Source organism: Rhinoraja longicauda, unplaced genomic scaffold, assembly GCF_053455715.1.
Source record: "Rhinoraja longicauda isolate Sanriku21f unplaced genomic scaffold, sRhiLon1.1 Scf000059, whole genome shotgun sequence".
Classification (NCBI taxonomy): domain Eukaryota; kingdom Metazoa; phylum Chordata; class Chondrichthyes; order Rajiformes; family Arhynchobatidae; genus Rhinoraja; species Rhinoraja longicauda.
Window position 1 is genome coordinate 8,241 of NW_027601277.1, and position 16,481 is coordinate 24,721.

Genomic DNA, 16,481 nt, shown 5'->3' on the forward strand with positions numbered 1-16,481 from the left:
GATTGAAAGGCGGAGTGGACTTGATGGGCCGAATGGCTTAATTCTACTATAACTTATGTCCTTATGACTTATGACCTCCTAAACACAGTGATTGTATCTGATTCCACCACCTCCTCTGCCAGATATCAACCGCTCTCCCTGTAAACTAAACTTTCCCCTCCAACCCCCTTTAAACTCTTTCCTCTCACTTCAAATTTATGCCCTCTTGTTTTTAATACCCCTACCATGGGAGAAAGAGTCTGTCGAACTTCCCTATCTATGTTTCCCGTTTAGTTTAGGGATACAGCGCGGAAACAGGCCCTTCGGCCCAGCGATCCCCACACACTAATGCTATCCTATGCACACTAGGGATAATTTACAATTATCCCAAGCCAATTAGCCTACAAACCTGTATGTCTTTGGAGTGTGGGAGGAAACCAGAGCACCCGGACAAAACCCATTCTGGCCACGGGGAGAACGTACAAACTCCGTACAGACAGCACCCGTAGTCGGGATCGAACCAGGGTCTCTGGCGCTGTAAGGCAGCAACTCTACCGCTGCGCCACCGTGCCACTCCTGCTATTTCACCTTTATCAGTCCACCCCTCAGCATCCATCGCTCCAGGGAACACGAGTCCAGCCACTCCAAGTCCTCAATCCTGACTAAAGAAGGTTCCCAACCCAAAATGTCATCTGTGCATCCCCCACACAGGCTGTCTGACCTGCTGAGAGTTTCAAGCATTTTCTGTCTTCAGCTCTGGATTTGTGCGTCGAAAGTTGTTTAGATTTGGTCACCTGGACTGCAGGCCCCCGAGAAGAAGGCTGATTGCCCTGTTCCATGCGATGCTGATATGTTTTATTCTGTGTCCAGGGCAATCACCGTACGTCTGTGAACAATGAAAGCTGCCAGGATCGACTGACACGTTTGGAGAGTGATCGGGAGTGCCTGGTACTACAGGTGAGTGAGGCTGCCACTGTACTGAGTTTGTACCTTCTCTCTGTGACCTGCGTGGGTTTTCTCCAGGCTCTCCGGTTTCCTCCCACACCTCAAAGACATACAGGTTTGTAGATTAATTCGTTTCGGTAAAATTGTAACTTGTTCCTAGTGTGTGTAGGATAGTGTTAGTGTGCGGGGATCGCTGGTCAGAGGGCCTGTTTCCACACTGTATCTCTAAACTAACACTAAGGTGGGTGGTATTGTAGATAGCGAAGATGGTTGTCAAATATCATAGCAGGATCTTGATCAGTTGGCAGATGGGCTGAGGAATGGTTTATGGAGTTAAATGCAGGGAAGTGCACGGTGTTGTATTTTGGGAAGTCAAACCAGGACAGGATGTACACAGTGAATGGTAGGGCTCTGTGGAGTGTTGTAGAACAGAGGCATCTAGGAGTGCAGGCACAGAGTACCTTGAAACTAGTGTCAGAAATAGGTAGGGTGGTCAAGAAGGCTTTTGGCAGATTAGCCTTCATCAGTCAGAATATTGTAGAATATTGAGTACAGACTTTGGGAGGTCATGTTGCAATTGTACAAGACATTGGTGAGGCCACATTTAGATATTGTGTTCAGTTTTGGTCACCCTGTAAAAGGAAAGATGTTATTAATCTGGAAAGATACAGAGAGCAGTCTTGAACTACTATCTACCTCGTTGGAGACCACAGACTATCTTTGATCAGACTTTACTGGCTTTATCTTGCACTAAACGTTATTCATGTTATTCCCTTATCATGTATCTGTACATTGTGGATGGCTCTATTGTAATCATGTATTGTCTTTCCGCTAACCGATTAGCATGCAACCAAGACTACACCTGACAATAAACTAAACTCAACTCAAACTTGAAAAGATATATGAGGATATCGCCAGGGCTGAAGGGGCTGAGATTTAAGGGGAGGCTGAGCAGGCTGGGACTCTGATCCTTGGGCTGCAGGAGGATGAGGAGTGATCTTATAGAGGTGTATAAAATCATGAGAGGAATACATGGGGCAAATGCAGTCTTTTACCCAGAACAGAGGAATGAAGAACGAGAGGAGGTAAGTTTATTGTGAGGGAGCGGGGGGAAGATTAACAGGAACCTCAGGGGCACCTTTGTTTTTAAACACAAAGGATGGTAGGTGTATGGAATGAGCTGCCGGAGGAGGCAGTTGAGGCAAGTACTATCACAACGTTTAAGAAACATTTAGACAGGTACATGGTTAGGAAAGGTTTAGAGGGGTATGGGCCAAACACAGGCAGGTAGGCCTAGTATAGATGGGGCATGTTGGTCGGCATAGGCAAGATGGGCCGAAGGGCCTGTTTCGAAGCTGTCTGACTGTATGACACATCTGGTGCACATCATCCCAAGAGCAGGGACGCACAGCTGAGAGTGGTAACATCCACCTCGCCCCATGTGTAAAATACATAAGGCACAGTGGCTGTGGGTTTTGTTGTGTGTGTGTTTTGCCAGTGACAACATTGCAGGTTGTGGAGTTGCTTTACAAAGCATTCAGTAGAACAGCCATTCTTTGCCTGAAGGGTAATTGGAGATGGTCACTGAGTCCTGGCCTTTCCTGGGAATGAATGAAAAAATCTTCTGTTTCCATCCTTTCAGGCAGAGAAGATTGTAGTTTGTGATGACCAATGCATTTTTTTGTAGACGCAAAGTGCTTATCAATAAAAAGAAATTAAACTACATTTATCAATATTTATTTTCCCATGCTGATGTTCCACGTTTGATTCTTGTGCCCAAGCAACTTCTAATTTCGTAAACTATTAACTAAAAGTATAACATTGACAATAAAAATAAAAATTCCAAAAATGTGAAAAAATGGGTTTTAAATTTGTTAGAGGTACCAGCGTGAACCATCACACAAAAGCACTTGGGATGATAATTATGGTTGGTAGTTAACACCTCGAATGCCATTCAGTGGCTAAAAAGATTAATTTGTGCCATCTATTTAAGTGGTGTGTTCGTGGTTAATTAGTGTAGATGTAGATCACGTTTAGTTTCGAGAGACAGCGCGGAAACAGGCCCTTCAGACAACGAGTCCGCGCCGACCAGTAATTCACACACACTAGCACGATCCTACACACTGGGGACAATTTACAATTTTTACCAAAGCCAATTAACCTACAAACCTGGACATCTTTGGAGTGTGGGAGGGAACCGGAGCACCCAGGGAAAACCCACGCAGTCACGGGGAGAACGTACAAACTCCAGAGAGATAACAACTGTAGTCAAAATCAAACGGTCTCCATTGCAGTAAGGCAGCTACTCTACCGCTGCACCACTGTGCTGCCCAAGGCAGGAAAAGGGAGAAGAAAATGTCGGTCCGGGTCAGTACAGTGGTAGAGTTGCTGCCTTATAGCGCCAGAGACCCGGGTTCGATCCTGATTACGATTGGGTTTTCTCTAGGAGATCCGGATTCCTCCCACACTCCAAAGACGTACAGGTTTGAAGGTTAATTGGCTTTGATAAAATTGTAAATTGTCCTTAGTGTGTGTAGGATAGTGTTATTGTGCAGGGAACGTTGGTCAGTGCTATCTCGGTGGGTCGAAGGGCCTGTTTCTGTATTGTATCTCTAAAGTCCAACTAAAATTAGTAAAACAATAAACATTGAGAAGTGTTCTCCCACCAGCCTGAAGTACAACGGTCTTCTTGAACAGCAGCAGTCTGCTGAAGATGCTCCCACTATGGCAGCTACCGAACATAGAATATAGAACCACACAGCCAGGAAGAAGCCCTTCGGCCCACAATGTTGATGCTGACATGATGTCTACCTAAACTAATCTCCTCTGGCTGTGCATGGTCCAGATCCATCCATTTACTGCAGATCTGCATGACTCTCTCAAATCCTCTTAAACATCACTGCTGTATTTGCTTCCACCACCACCCATAGCACTGTGTCCCAGAGACCCACCACTCTCTGTGTGTACATAATATAAAAACAAACTTGGCTCGCAAATCTCTTTTAAACATTGCCCCTCTTCTCTAAAAGCTGTGCCCTCTGGTCTTTGACTCCAGGATTTAGAAAGGGTGGTGATTTGTTTCCAGATTAGGATAGGATGTCACTCAGGGAGGAACCTGCGGGTGGTGGTGTTCTTGTGCTTGCTGCCCTTGTCCTGGGTGGTAGAGGAACATACAACAAGAGGTAATAGAAAGAAACAGGGTAAATGTTACCTGCCAGACTTCGTCCCATCTCCATTTCACTTTTCCAGCATTCCCCCCACCCCCCCACCCCCTCTCCCACTCCATCCGTCTGAAGGGTCCCGACCCAAAACGTCATATGTCCATCCCCTCCACAGCTGCTGCCTGACCCGTTGAGTTCCACCAGCACTTTGTCTTTTGATAACTGCACAGCACGTTGGCAAAAGAGCAGGAGGGTGGGATTCTTTGGGCAGCAGAAGAACAATCGGCCAAATGGCCTCAATCTGCAATTGTATTGGAATCAAAACAAAAATTACAGTACCAAAAAGCAGGCCATTTGGCCCATCCTGCTTGCGTCAGGTGCTGTACGATCGTGCTGTAATGAATTCCTCCAGCCAGTAGGGAACCAGAATGTCTCGTCGACAGGAGGATTTGCACTGCCACTGTTCTGTGGAGAATCATTGAAAATAGAGTTGGTGTTTGAAACGAAACTATAATGATTTCTGTACGTCCGAGACTGGGTTTATCTGCCAAACTTTAACCCCCCCACTCCGCCACCTGACCTTTGGCATTTGTGCATGGGGCCAACCTTTGCTCCCTGGAAGTGCAGCGTGGTTGGTGTGGTGACCTTTAGCACCGTTGTCCTGCGCTGGGACAGAGCCAGCAGCTTCAACTTGCTATTCTCGCATTCCAGCCTCGAGTTCAGGCTTGCTCAGTTTAGCCCGGCCCGCCTCAGCCCGGCCCGCCTCAGCCCGGCCCAATCCAGGCCCTAATCTGTGCTGGTCTCGGCACTGAACTGCCCCTTCCCTGATTGCAGCTAGTCACGGTAATCCTCACACACGCCCGATGCAAATGAACAGACCAAAACAGCCCTACTTCCTCATTTTTGTAGAAATTCACTGGCAAAACCTGTCACTGCCTTAAAAGCTCCAGCGGGGAGAGGCACAATGATAACACTGCCTTTGCTGCTCTGCTGTGTATTTTCCCATTGAACCAAGGATGAATTGAGCCCACCTTCTTGTTAAACTGACACTTCTCCGCTCTGCTCTACCGCCAGGTGAGTGTGCTCACAGACCAAGTGGAGGCCCAGGGAGAGAAGATCAGGGACCTGGAGTCTTGTCTGGAAGACCACCAGCTGAAGCTCAACTCAACCGAGGAGATGCTGCAGCAGGTAAGAGGTGGTGAGGCCCGACCAAGACACAGAGCCTCATTCACAGAGATGTCACCGCCTGTCCCTGCATCTATTGCCTGTCTTTAGTTTAATTTAGTTTAGAATTACAGCTCGGAAACAGGATCTTCGGCCTACTGAGTCCAGCCCAACCAGTGATCCCTGCACACCAGCAGTTTCCTACACACACTAGGGACAATTTACATCTATACCAAGCCAATTAGACAATAGACAATAGGTGCAGGAGGAGGCCATTCGGCCCTTCGAGCCAGCACCGCCATTCAATGTGATCATGGCTGATCATTCTCAATCAGTACTCCGTTCCTGCCTTCTCCCCATACCCCCTGTATTACCCTACAAACCTGTATGTCTTTGGCGTGTGGGAGGAAACCGGAGCACCTGAAGCAAACGGGGAGAACTGACAAACTCCGAGCAGACAGCATCAGTAGTCAGGATCGAACCCGGGTCTCTGGCGCTGTGAGGCAGCAACTCTACCGCTGCACCACTGTGCCACCCCTGTTGTAGTTGTAGAGTCATACACCACGGACACAGGCCCTTCGGCCCAACTCGCCTATGCTGACCAAGGTGTCCCAACTAAGCTGGTCCCATTTGTCTCGTATCCCCCTAAACCTTTCCTATCCAAGTTCTAGTCTAAGTGTCTTTTCACTGTGTTATTGTATCTGCCTCAACTACCTCCTCAGGCAGCAAAATGTGTAGGAAGGAACTGCAGAAGCTGGTTTATACCGGATCGACACAAAATGCTGGAGTAACTCAGCGGGTCAAGCAGCATCTCTGGAGAAAAGGAATAGGTGATGTTTCGGGTTGGGACCCATCTTCAGACTAAAGAAGGGTTCTGATCTGAAACGTCATCTATTCCTTTTCTCCAGAGATGCTGCTTGACCAGCTGAGTTACTCCAGCATTTTGTGCATGCTTCCACTGGCATGTTGTTCTGTGTACCCATCACCCTCTGCGTGCTCATAACGTCCCTGTTAAAGCTCTCGCCTTAAAGTTGAGCACGGAAATAGGCCTTTCAGCCCATCTAATCTGTGTCCACTCTCAACCACCCATTTATATAGTTGTACGTTAACCTTATTTTCTTCCACTGTCTCCAACAACTGCCCCCAGATTCTACCACAAGGGCCAATATACAGCAGCCAATTATTACCATCCCACATGCCTCTGGGCTGTAGGAATAAACTGGGGTACCCAGGGAACATGCGAACTCCACACAGACAGCATCGAAGGACAGAATGGAGCCCAGGCATGAGGCAGCTGCTCTTCCCACTGCACCGCTCCACCACCATCCTGGCACACTGTTCCTTCCACTGCTCATTGTGAATTTCCTTAAAGCGTGATGTCCTCTCGAACAGTGAAAGGCATTGATCTATTGAGATGTTTGCATGGCGATTCAGGGAGGTGATGAGAAGGCAAGAGAAACTATCGCCTCTGGCGATGGTAAATTGGGAATAAGGTGCAGGATCTTAAAATTCAAGCCGGCCATTGAGGGTGACGGCAGGAGACAATCTCAATATTCCACTTGCGGAAAGGTGGTACTGGTTCATTACTGTCACGTGTACTGGAATGCAGTGAAAATCATTTTGTGTGTTAACCAGGTAAATTGTTCCAAATATGAGAACAATCAAACCATTGATTAAAAATGCAAAAAAAAAGAAAGTAAACATAACAGAATCTAGTTTTACAGCCTGAGAAAGTGCAGATAAAAGAAAAGTGCAAGAGCTAAAAAAGGTAGTTTGGAAGATTGGAGATACAACCTCAGCATGAGGGGTCAGTTGAAGCATCCGAGAACAGTGAGGTAGAAGCTGTTCTTGAATCTTGTGGTATCTAAGGTCAGGTTTTTATATCTTCTGCCCGACGGGAGAGGGGAGAAAAGGGAATGACTGGGGCCTGAGTGGTCCTTGATTATGTTGGCTACCTTCCCCAGTGGCGTTATGTATAGATTGAGCCGAGGGGGAACTGGTGGGGAAGCTGGTTTGAGAGATGGACTGGACTACATCCACAACTCTCCTGTGGTCCTCGTCAGAACTATTGCCAAATCAAGTTGTGATGCATCCTATGTGTTCTAGGGTGCATCTGGGGAAACTGGTAAGAGTCAATGGAGACATGCTGAATCTCCTCAGTCTGAAGGTGTTGAGATATTAATGTGCGTTCTTGGCTGTAGTATCAAGATGGTTGGACCGGGACAAGTTGCTGGTGATATTTACACTTGAAAGCTCTCAACCAATCCACTACAGCACCATTGTTGGTGGCTTAGTAAACAGTGAATACTAAAGGTTTGTGGACATATGATTCTTAAGGCACGGGAGAAGGCCATTTAGCCCAATAAGTCTGTACCAACTCCTAGAGCAATTTCATCAGTTCTGTGCTTTGGTGCTTTCCCCCACAAATGATTCTCTCTCCAGTCCCCACCCAGTCACTTCTCAAAGCCTCTGAATCCATCACCCCGGCAGGCAGTGAGTTCCAGACCATCACTGTTCTCTGAGTAAAGAAACTGTTTCCACATATCAATCTGGGACTTTTAAACTTTAGAGATCCAGTGAGGAAACAGGCCCTTCAGCCCACTGAGTCCGTGCCGACCTGCAATCACGTAAGCTAGCACTATCCTACACACTAAAGACAATTTACAATTTATACTGTAGCTAATGTGTCTTTGGAATCCGGAGCACCCGGAGAAACCCACGCAGTCACGGGGAGAACGTACAAACTCCGTACAGACAGCACCCATAGTCAGGATTGAACCCAGGTCTCTGGTGCTAAAAGCCAGCAACTCCAACACTGTGCTGCCCCCTTTTGCTCCAGTTTTAAACTCCACATCAAAACAAATAAATGGAACGTTTAACCATGATCCACCTGAATGGAAGACTATTCATTCACAAAATGCTGGAGTAACTCAGCAGGTCAGGCAGCATCTCGGGAGAGAAGGAATGGGTGACGTTTCGGGTCGAGACTTTTCTTCAGTCTAGAAGGGTCTCGACCGAAACGTCACCCATTCCTTCTCTCCTGAGAGGCTGCCTGACCTGCTGAATTACTCCAGCATTTTGTGAAATAAATACCCTCTAGTTTTAGACTCCCATTCCCTGGGAGAAGTACTGTGACACTCCACTTTATCTATGCCCTAAAGCAAAGATTATGATTGTGTACTGCATTGAACTTTACCACAGTCTAAAGTTGGGTCCAATCAAATCAGAAACCTGGGGAGGGGCTTTCGAAAGTAAGAGCACACTCACCCTTATCCATCATTGACATTCCTATTGCTAATTGTAATCTGTTTGCCTAGGAACATAGATACAGGGAGAGGCCATTCAGCCCTTTGAGTTAGTCTTCCATTCAGTATAAGAAAATAACTGCAGATGCTGGTACAAATCGAAGGTATTTATTCACAAAATGCTGGAGTAACTCAGCAGGTCAGGCAGCATCTCGGGAGAGAAGGAATGGGTGATGTTTTGGGTCGAGACCCTTCTAGAGGGTAATAGGTTTAGGGTGAGCAGGGAAAGATTTAACGGGGATCTGAGAGGCAGTTTTTTCACACAGGGGACAGCACAGTGGCGCAGCAGTAGAGTTGCTGCCTTACAATGTCAAAGACCCAGATTTGATCCTGAGTACAGGTGCTGAATACAGTGGGTTCCAAGTTTAGTGCCTGCTCTACATGGGCTCCCTGGGTGGCCAACTCCCTCCCTTTCCAAGTTCCTTAGAAACTGATGCACATCTCCTTTTGTTGAAAGTAGCTGAAATTCTGAGGCGGAAGTGCTGCTAATTAGAAAGTGCTGTCTTGTGTAGACCAATATGGTTGAATGATAACATTAATTCCAGTTGAAGCGCCAAGAGAGTTTAATTGTCATATGTACCTACGACAGAACTATGTACCTACGACAGACTATGTACCTACGACAGAACTATGTACCCACGACAGAACTATGTACCCACGACAGAACTATGTACCTACGACAGAACTATGTACCTACGACAGAACTATGTACCCACGACAGAACTATGAAACTCTTGCATGCAGAAACACAACAGGCCTGTAAACACCATGCAGGTCCATCATCGATATACCAGACCCAGAGTTCCAGAGCCTTTCTGGATTATCTGTTTTACCGGACAAATAGAGGTCTCGGCCTCCGAGAGAGGTCCAACGTTCCGGAATGATCCGCCTAGACTTTTCTGAGAGGTGACCCGCGATCTCAGAGGTTTAACATTAGCATCGTCCCAAAGTTGAGGTTTCCTGGAATTTGGAAGACTTTGACGTTCTCACAGAGTCTCTCCAAATCAGGAAGCAGGACTCTTAATCTATTGGGACAACTCGGGAATGTCATAAAGCAATCTATATCAGGGGGAACTTTTCAAAATGTAATTCACTTCCACAGACTGTGAGTGATATTGTTTGGGAGAGCAGTTTAACAACGGTCCCTAGGAAAGGTGGAATGATGCAATTCAGTGTCGCTAACTTTGAGTGGGAATTAGGATTTCAGTTATCGGTTTATTATCGCCGCGTGCACGGAGAGGCAGCGGAAAGCTTTATTTATTTGAACGATTCCATCAAATTGTACAACACACGAGTACAATCAACCCATGCACAAGGGCAACAGGTAGTGCAAAAAGAAAAATACCAATGTGCAATGTTATAGCAATACATTTGTGGAGAAAGTGCAGATTATCTAAAAAAAAGTGTAAGGACCGCATTGAAGTAGGTTGGAAGACCGGGACTACGTCCTAGCGTATGGGAGGACCATTCAGTAGCACGATGACAACAAGCAAGAGGAGGTTCTTGAATCTGCTGGTTCGTGCTTTCAAGCTTTTGTATCGTGCTCGATGGGAGAAGAGGGAATGACCATGGTGTTTTGTTAGTGTGTTTCCTTTCTGTAACCTGCTACAGTACAGCTACACAACTAATTAACAGAGGCTTTACACTCCAGTCTTGGGTTCAGCCATTTTAATTCAGGATCACTCTGGCTACAGCCTCATGGGTAATATATCCCCGGTACTGCACCACCGGGTGCGCTATTCCCATAACACATGGTGTGAGAGGTCCTGGATAATGTTGGCCACTTTCATGAGGCAGCGTGAAGTGTAGATGCAGTTAGTTGATGGGGGTGAGGGGGGGAGGCTGGTTTGTGTTATGGACTGGGCTACATCCACAACTACTTGCAGAACAGTAGCCAAAGAGCGGAGATACCCCCAACAGAATGCTTTCTATGGCGCATCTGTAGAAGTTGTTGAGTGGTGGGAGGCGTTGGTAACCACCCTATAATCCATGGGGATTACAACCACTCCAAGTAATTTTGCTGAGGAATTCACTGTGGATAAGCATTTTCGTTGCGTTGTCAGTGACCAGTCTCCCTACCAGGGGCATGTTGCTTCATGTGGGAGTGGCTGAGTTCAGGAGCGTTGAATGGGTGTGAGATCCATGTGATCCAACAGGAGATGCAAAGCTGCCAATGCAAATAACTGCCAAATAGCTGTGGGGATTGGTTTTAATTTGCTTGCCAAACTTGTTTTGATCGGCCTGAAGGGGTGGAGGGAACAGATACCACAGGCACTTTCAAAAGAGGACGGGTCAGGGTGAGAAGTATTTGCAAGGCGGAGCAGTGGAGTGGGACAAAATGGAGGCTTCTTGCAAAGAGCCAGCACGGGGCGTGAAGGGCTGAAGGGCTGCCACCTGGGTTGTGCCTGGACTTTGTGCAGAGGGTGCCCACAGTGGGAGCAAGCAGCAAGTGTCCTTGTACAACTTTCCGGGCAGCTGTGTGCAGGCTTGGTACACGATTCCTGTGCTGGTTTAGAAAGTGGAACAGGACAGCACAGAAACAGGTCCTTCAGCCCACAATGTCCATGCAGAACATGATGCCAAGTAAAATCCATCTCCTGTGCCTGCACGTACCATACTCCAACGTTCCCTGCATATCCACGCGCCTATCTAAAAGCCACTGAATTGCAACCATTGTATCTGCTTCCACCACCACTCTCTGTGCAGCACCTTCCAGGCACCCACCACCCCACCTAGCACCCACCACCCCTGGCACCCACCACCCCAGGCAGCACCTTCCAGGCACCCACCATCCAGCCTGACACCCACTACCCCTGGCAGCACCTTCCAGGCACCCACCACCCCATCTAGCACCCACCACCCCTAGCACCCACCACCCCGCCTGGCACCCACTACCCCTGGCAGCACCTTCCAGGCACCCACCACCCCAGGCAACACCTTCCAGGCACCCACCATCCCGCCTGGCACCCACCACCCCTGGCAGCACCTTCCAGGCACCCACCATCCCGCCTGGCACCCACCACCCCTGGCAGCACCTTCCAGGCACCCACCACTCTCTGTTTATATATATTTTAAATCTTTAGCTGCACCTCTCCTTTAAACTTTGCCCCGAGCTTTGGGAATATGAAACTTGCTGAGAGGAAACAATTAAGTGCTGGAAGAACTCTGCAGGTCAGACAGCATCTGTGTCCCTAAACAAAACGACAGATATCCATTTACCTCCACAGATGCTGCCTGACCCAAGGCGTTCCTCCAACATTTTGTGTCTTGCTCGAGATTTCAACATCTGCAGCTTCTTGTGTCTCCAAATCCTTTTGAATCCACACATTCATGGTGACATGTTGGCCATTGACAATGCAACCATAATGGTTATCCATGTGTAGGAAGGAACTGCAGATGCTGGCTTAAACCGAAGATAGACACAAAATGCTGGAGTAACTCAGCTGGGCAGGCAGCATCGCTGGAGAGAAGGAATGGGTGATGTTTCAGCTCGAGACCATCCAGAGATGCATCTCATCCAGAGATACTGCCTGTCCCGCTGAGTTACTCCAGCATTTTGTGTCTATAATGGTTATCCACAATGAATTCCTGAGAAAATCACTTGGAGCGGTATTCATGGAATATGAGGCAGTGACCAACACCTCCCACGTCTGTACGGAGCAAGGCAGACAACGTTGTGGAAATTGAGGATTATCCTGTTGGTGGATGCCAGGTTGGAGAATAGCGATGGTGAGCACGACACATGGGACAGTTCAGAACCAGGGGCCACAGATTAAGAACAAAGGGTAGGCAATTTAGGACTGAAATGAGGAGAACCTTTTTCAACCAGAGAGTTGTGAATCTGTGGAATTCTCTGCCACATAAGGCAGTGGAGGCCAATTCACTGGATGTTTTCAAGAGAGAGTTAGATTTTGCTCTTGGGGCTGATGGAATCAAGAAATATGGGGATAAAAGCAGGAACGGTCTACTGATTCTGGATGATCAGCCATATCATATTGAATGGCGGTGCTGGCTCGAAGGGCCGAATGGCCTACCCCTGCACGTACTTTCTATGTTTCTATGCATGTGTTTCTTCACAACTTTGGGCTCTTCGCTCGCTCTCTTTCACAAAGTGAACGGTGTAGCTAATAGACCTGCTGCCTTACCGCCAGTGATCTAGGTTCAATCATGATCTCGGGTGATGTCTGTGTGGAGTTTGCACGTTCTCCTTATGACAGTGTGGGTTTCCTCCGGGTGTTCCGGTTCCGGTTCCGGTTTCCTCCTACCGGACATGCAGATTGGTAGGTAAACTGGCTGTTATAAATTGTTTCTAATGTCTAAGTGAGTGGTGGAATCTGAGGTGAGTTGATGAGAATGTGGGGAAAATAACATGGGATTTATGTAAAAGGATGTTTGATGGTTGGCATCGACTCAGTGGGCTGAAGGGCCTGTTTCCATGCTAACTCTGCCTCTCATAATCAATCACTCCTGCAATAAACTTGACATTGATTTGATACACATGGTTCCTTAAACAGCTGATCGACACAAAAAGCTGGAGTAACTCAGCGGGACAGGCAGCGTCTCTGAAGAGAAGGAATGGGTGACGTTTCGGGTCGAGGCCTTTCTTCAGAGTAAAGGTCACAGGAAAGCGAAATGAGAGATATAGACGATGATGTAGGGAGATATAGAACAATGAATGAAAGATGTGCAAAAAAGTAACGATGATAAAGGAAACGGGCCATTGTTGGCTGTTTGATGGGTGAAAATGAGAAGCTGGTGCGATGGGTGGGGGAGGGATGGGAAGAGAGAGGGAATGCCAGGGTTACTTGAAGTTGGAGAAATCAATATTCCTTAAACAACAGTGTGAGAAAGGACAGAGACAGTTATTTTTAGCAATGTTTATTAAAAGCTCATTTTTGGGCAGAATGCCAGAGAGCAGACACGGCATCCAACAGATTCATGTCATGTCATGCTGATGTCATCCACCAACTGCATCTCCTCCAGAGCTGTACGCACTGAGCAGCGCTCTCCTGAAAGTACCGACAAGCAGTGTGGCCTTCTCTTAGGACATCCACTTCCATGGGGCAGCACTCCCTCAACCAGGCCTGTCTCTCCCACAGCGTAATACTGCCCGGCAAGGCCCTCTGAAAGGGCCGCACTCCCTCAACTAGGCCTGTCTCTCCCACAGTGTAATACTGCCCGGCAAGGCCCTCTGAAAGGGCCGCACTTCCCACTGCGCGGCCTCTCTCGGTGGCACCTCCTCCTTGGAGCTTTGGTCCCGTAGTGGAGTGGGAGGAAATGTTCTCCATACACAAGCCTAGATTTGTCAGCAATATAGGTTCCTGAACTAATGGGTCAACATTCGGTAAGTGGACTTGATTCGATACGAGGGATATGAGCCAAACATCGGCAAATGGGATTAGTTCATGTGTCTTGTTCAGTCAGCATGGATGAGTTGGGCCGAATACCCTGTTTCCCTGTAGTATAATGCTATGACTTTAGACCCATAGAGTCTTACAGCATGGAAACAGCTGCCCACTCCAGCCAACATGTTCTATCTGCACTAGTCCCACCCAGGGCCGTTTTTACAGCATTATGGGCCCCCGGGCAAAGCAGTGTACTGGGGCCCCTACCTTTACTCTCCCCCACCCCCCTTTCCCTACCAGCCCCCCCCTTGTCGTGCCGGCGAAAAGCACTTACCGAAAAGCACTTAGCGATGGTGCTACATTGTTGCAAAAAGCACTTACAGATCGCTGTGAGAAGCACTTAGGGATGGAAAAGCAAAGCACTTAGGGAGCTAATTGTTGCGAAAAAAGCACTTATTGAACCTATATTTTTAAAGTAGTATTTATTTATTGCAAGTCACTTAACATACACAGATCAGCATGGGGCCCCTATGCTCGTGGGGCCCCGGGCAAGTGCCCATCAGGCCCATGGGTTAAGACGGCCCTGGTCCCACCCACCTGTCTAAATGTTTCATAAACATTGTGATAGTACCTGCCTCAACTACCTCCTTCAGCAACTCGTTCCGTACACCTACCACCCTTAGCATGAAAAAGTTAACCCTTGGGGTCTTAATAAATCTTTCCCCCCTCACTTTAAACCTATGTCATCTGGTTCTCAATCCCCCTACTCTGGGCAAGAGATCTGTGCATCTACACGATCCATTCCTCTCATGAAGACTTTATAATGTCATCCCTTTACAATTGAGGGAGCAGATACCTTAACCGTAGAACAACAAATTCATCCTGTGATAGGGTTAAATGGGAGAAATATCAACAGCTAGAATTCTGAGAAGCTTTTTTTTCAGGTCAGCAGAGTTGAACTATTTCTCATGACCTGCCAGAGGAAGGGAATTAATAAATATATTTAATAAAAACGAGATGGGAAGGAAAATTGCTGAAATTAAAATAGTCCTGAAATTATTGGAATAGGGCCAAAGCTGAAAGGTATAAGTTCTTGAGTTATTTTTGTTTAACCCTTTCAGTAGGTAGCACAGGGCAGTGGTAGAGTTGCTGCCTGACAGAGCCATAGACCCGGGTTTGATCCTGACTATGGGTGCTGTCTGCAGGGGGTTTGTACATTCTCTATTTGGCCGCATGGGTCCGGTTTCCACCCACACTCCAACGATGTGCAGGTTTGTAGGTTAATTGTCTACGGTAAAATTGTAAGTTATCCCTAGTGTGCAGGATAGTGCTAGTGTACGCGGTGATCGCTGGGCTGGGCCTAGTGTGTAGGATAGTGCTGGTGTACGGGGGTGATCGCTGGGCCTAGTGTGCAGGATAGTGCTGGTGTACGGGGTGATCGCTGGGCTGGGCCTAGTGTGTAGGATAGTGCTGGTGTACGGGGGTGATCGCTGGGCCTAGTGTGCAGGATAGTGCTGGTGTACGGGGTGATCGCTGGGCTGGGCCTAGTGTGCAGGATAGTGCTGGTGTACGGGGTGATGGCTGGGCCTAGTGTGCAGGATAGTGAGTGCTGGTGTACAGGGGTGATTGCTGGGATGGGCCTAGTGTGTAGGATAGTGCTGGTGTACGGGGTGATGGCTGGGCCTAGTGTGCAGGATAGTGAGTGCTGGTGTACAGGGGTGATTGCTGGGATGGGCCTAGTGTGTAGGATAGTGCTGGTGTACAGGGGTGATCGCTGGGCCTAGTGTGCAGGATAGTGCTGGTGTACGGGGTGATCGCTGGTCGGCCCAGACTCAGTTTCCATGCTGTAAAGCTCTCTCTGAGATCTGTGGAATGATAATGGGGAAGAGTTTCTGGTCTGTAAATGTTGCTTCCTGCTGTTTCTAGGAGCTGGTCAGCAGGACATCTGTGGAGTCCCAGAAACTGGATCTGATGGAGGAGGTAACAAGCCTGAAAATCAAACTGGCTGAAATAGAGAAGGATCAGTGGGAGAATGAGGATCTGCACAGGAATGAGGTCAGTAACATCTTCTCTTGTTCTCTCTGTTATCCCCAGGACCAGCCTGGACAATCTACACCCTCCGTCAACTTTGGGCTCATCCTGAACTCCTCTCATCCTCAACTCTCCTCCTCCCCAATTAATTTACACCACTTCCTTGGCTGCATGTTCTGGTTCTGCGACCTGGATCTTTCCCGTCCCCTTTGTGTCCTTTCCGCTTCCTCTCTTCCCTCTCCCCAACCTTTGCCGTCTCCTGGTGGACTTCATAAACTATTCCCTGGTCAGAAACTTAGAAAATAGGTGCAGGAGGAGGCCATTCGGCCCTTCGAGCCAGCACCGCCATTCATTGTGATCATGGCTGATCGTCCACAATCAATAACCCGTGCCTGCCTTCTCCCCATATCCCTTGATTCCACTAGCCACTAGAGCTCTATCTAACTCTCTCCTAAATCCATCCAGTGATTTGACCTCCACTGCCCTCTGTGGCAGAGAATTCCACATATTCACAACTCTCTGGGTGAAAAAGTTCCTTCTCACCTCAGTTT

At 47.9% G+C, this 16,481-nt stretch overlaps 1 protein-coding gene across 5 annotated transcripts in view; it reads left to right on the forward strand.

Annotated features, from left to right (window-relative positions):
- Positions 1–908: 908 nt before the first annotated feature.
- The window catches only part of LOC144612543 (liprin-beta-2-like), a 66,355-nt gene continuing 50,782 nt past the window's right edge, over positions 909–16,481 (forward strand). For all 5 annotated transcript variants that reach the window (XM_078432115.1, XM_078432117.1, XM_078432119.1 and 2 more), the window contains exons 1-3: positions 909–936; positions 5,160–5,273; positions 15,826–15,954. In XM_078432115.1, coding sequence (XP_078288241.1) covers positions 5,262–5,273; positions 15,826–15,954 — 141 coding nt within the window. In that variant the 5' untranslated portion in view covers positions 909–936; positions 5,160–5,261. The remainder of the gene's footprint in view (positions 937–5,159; positions 5,274–15,825; positions 15,955–16,481) is intronic.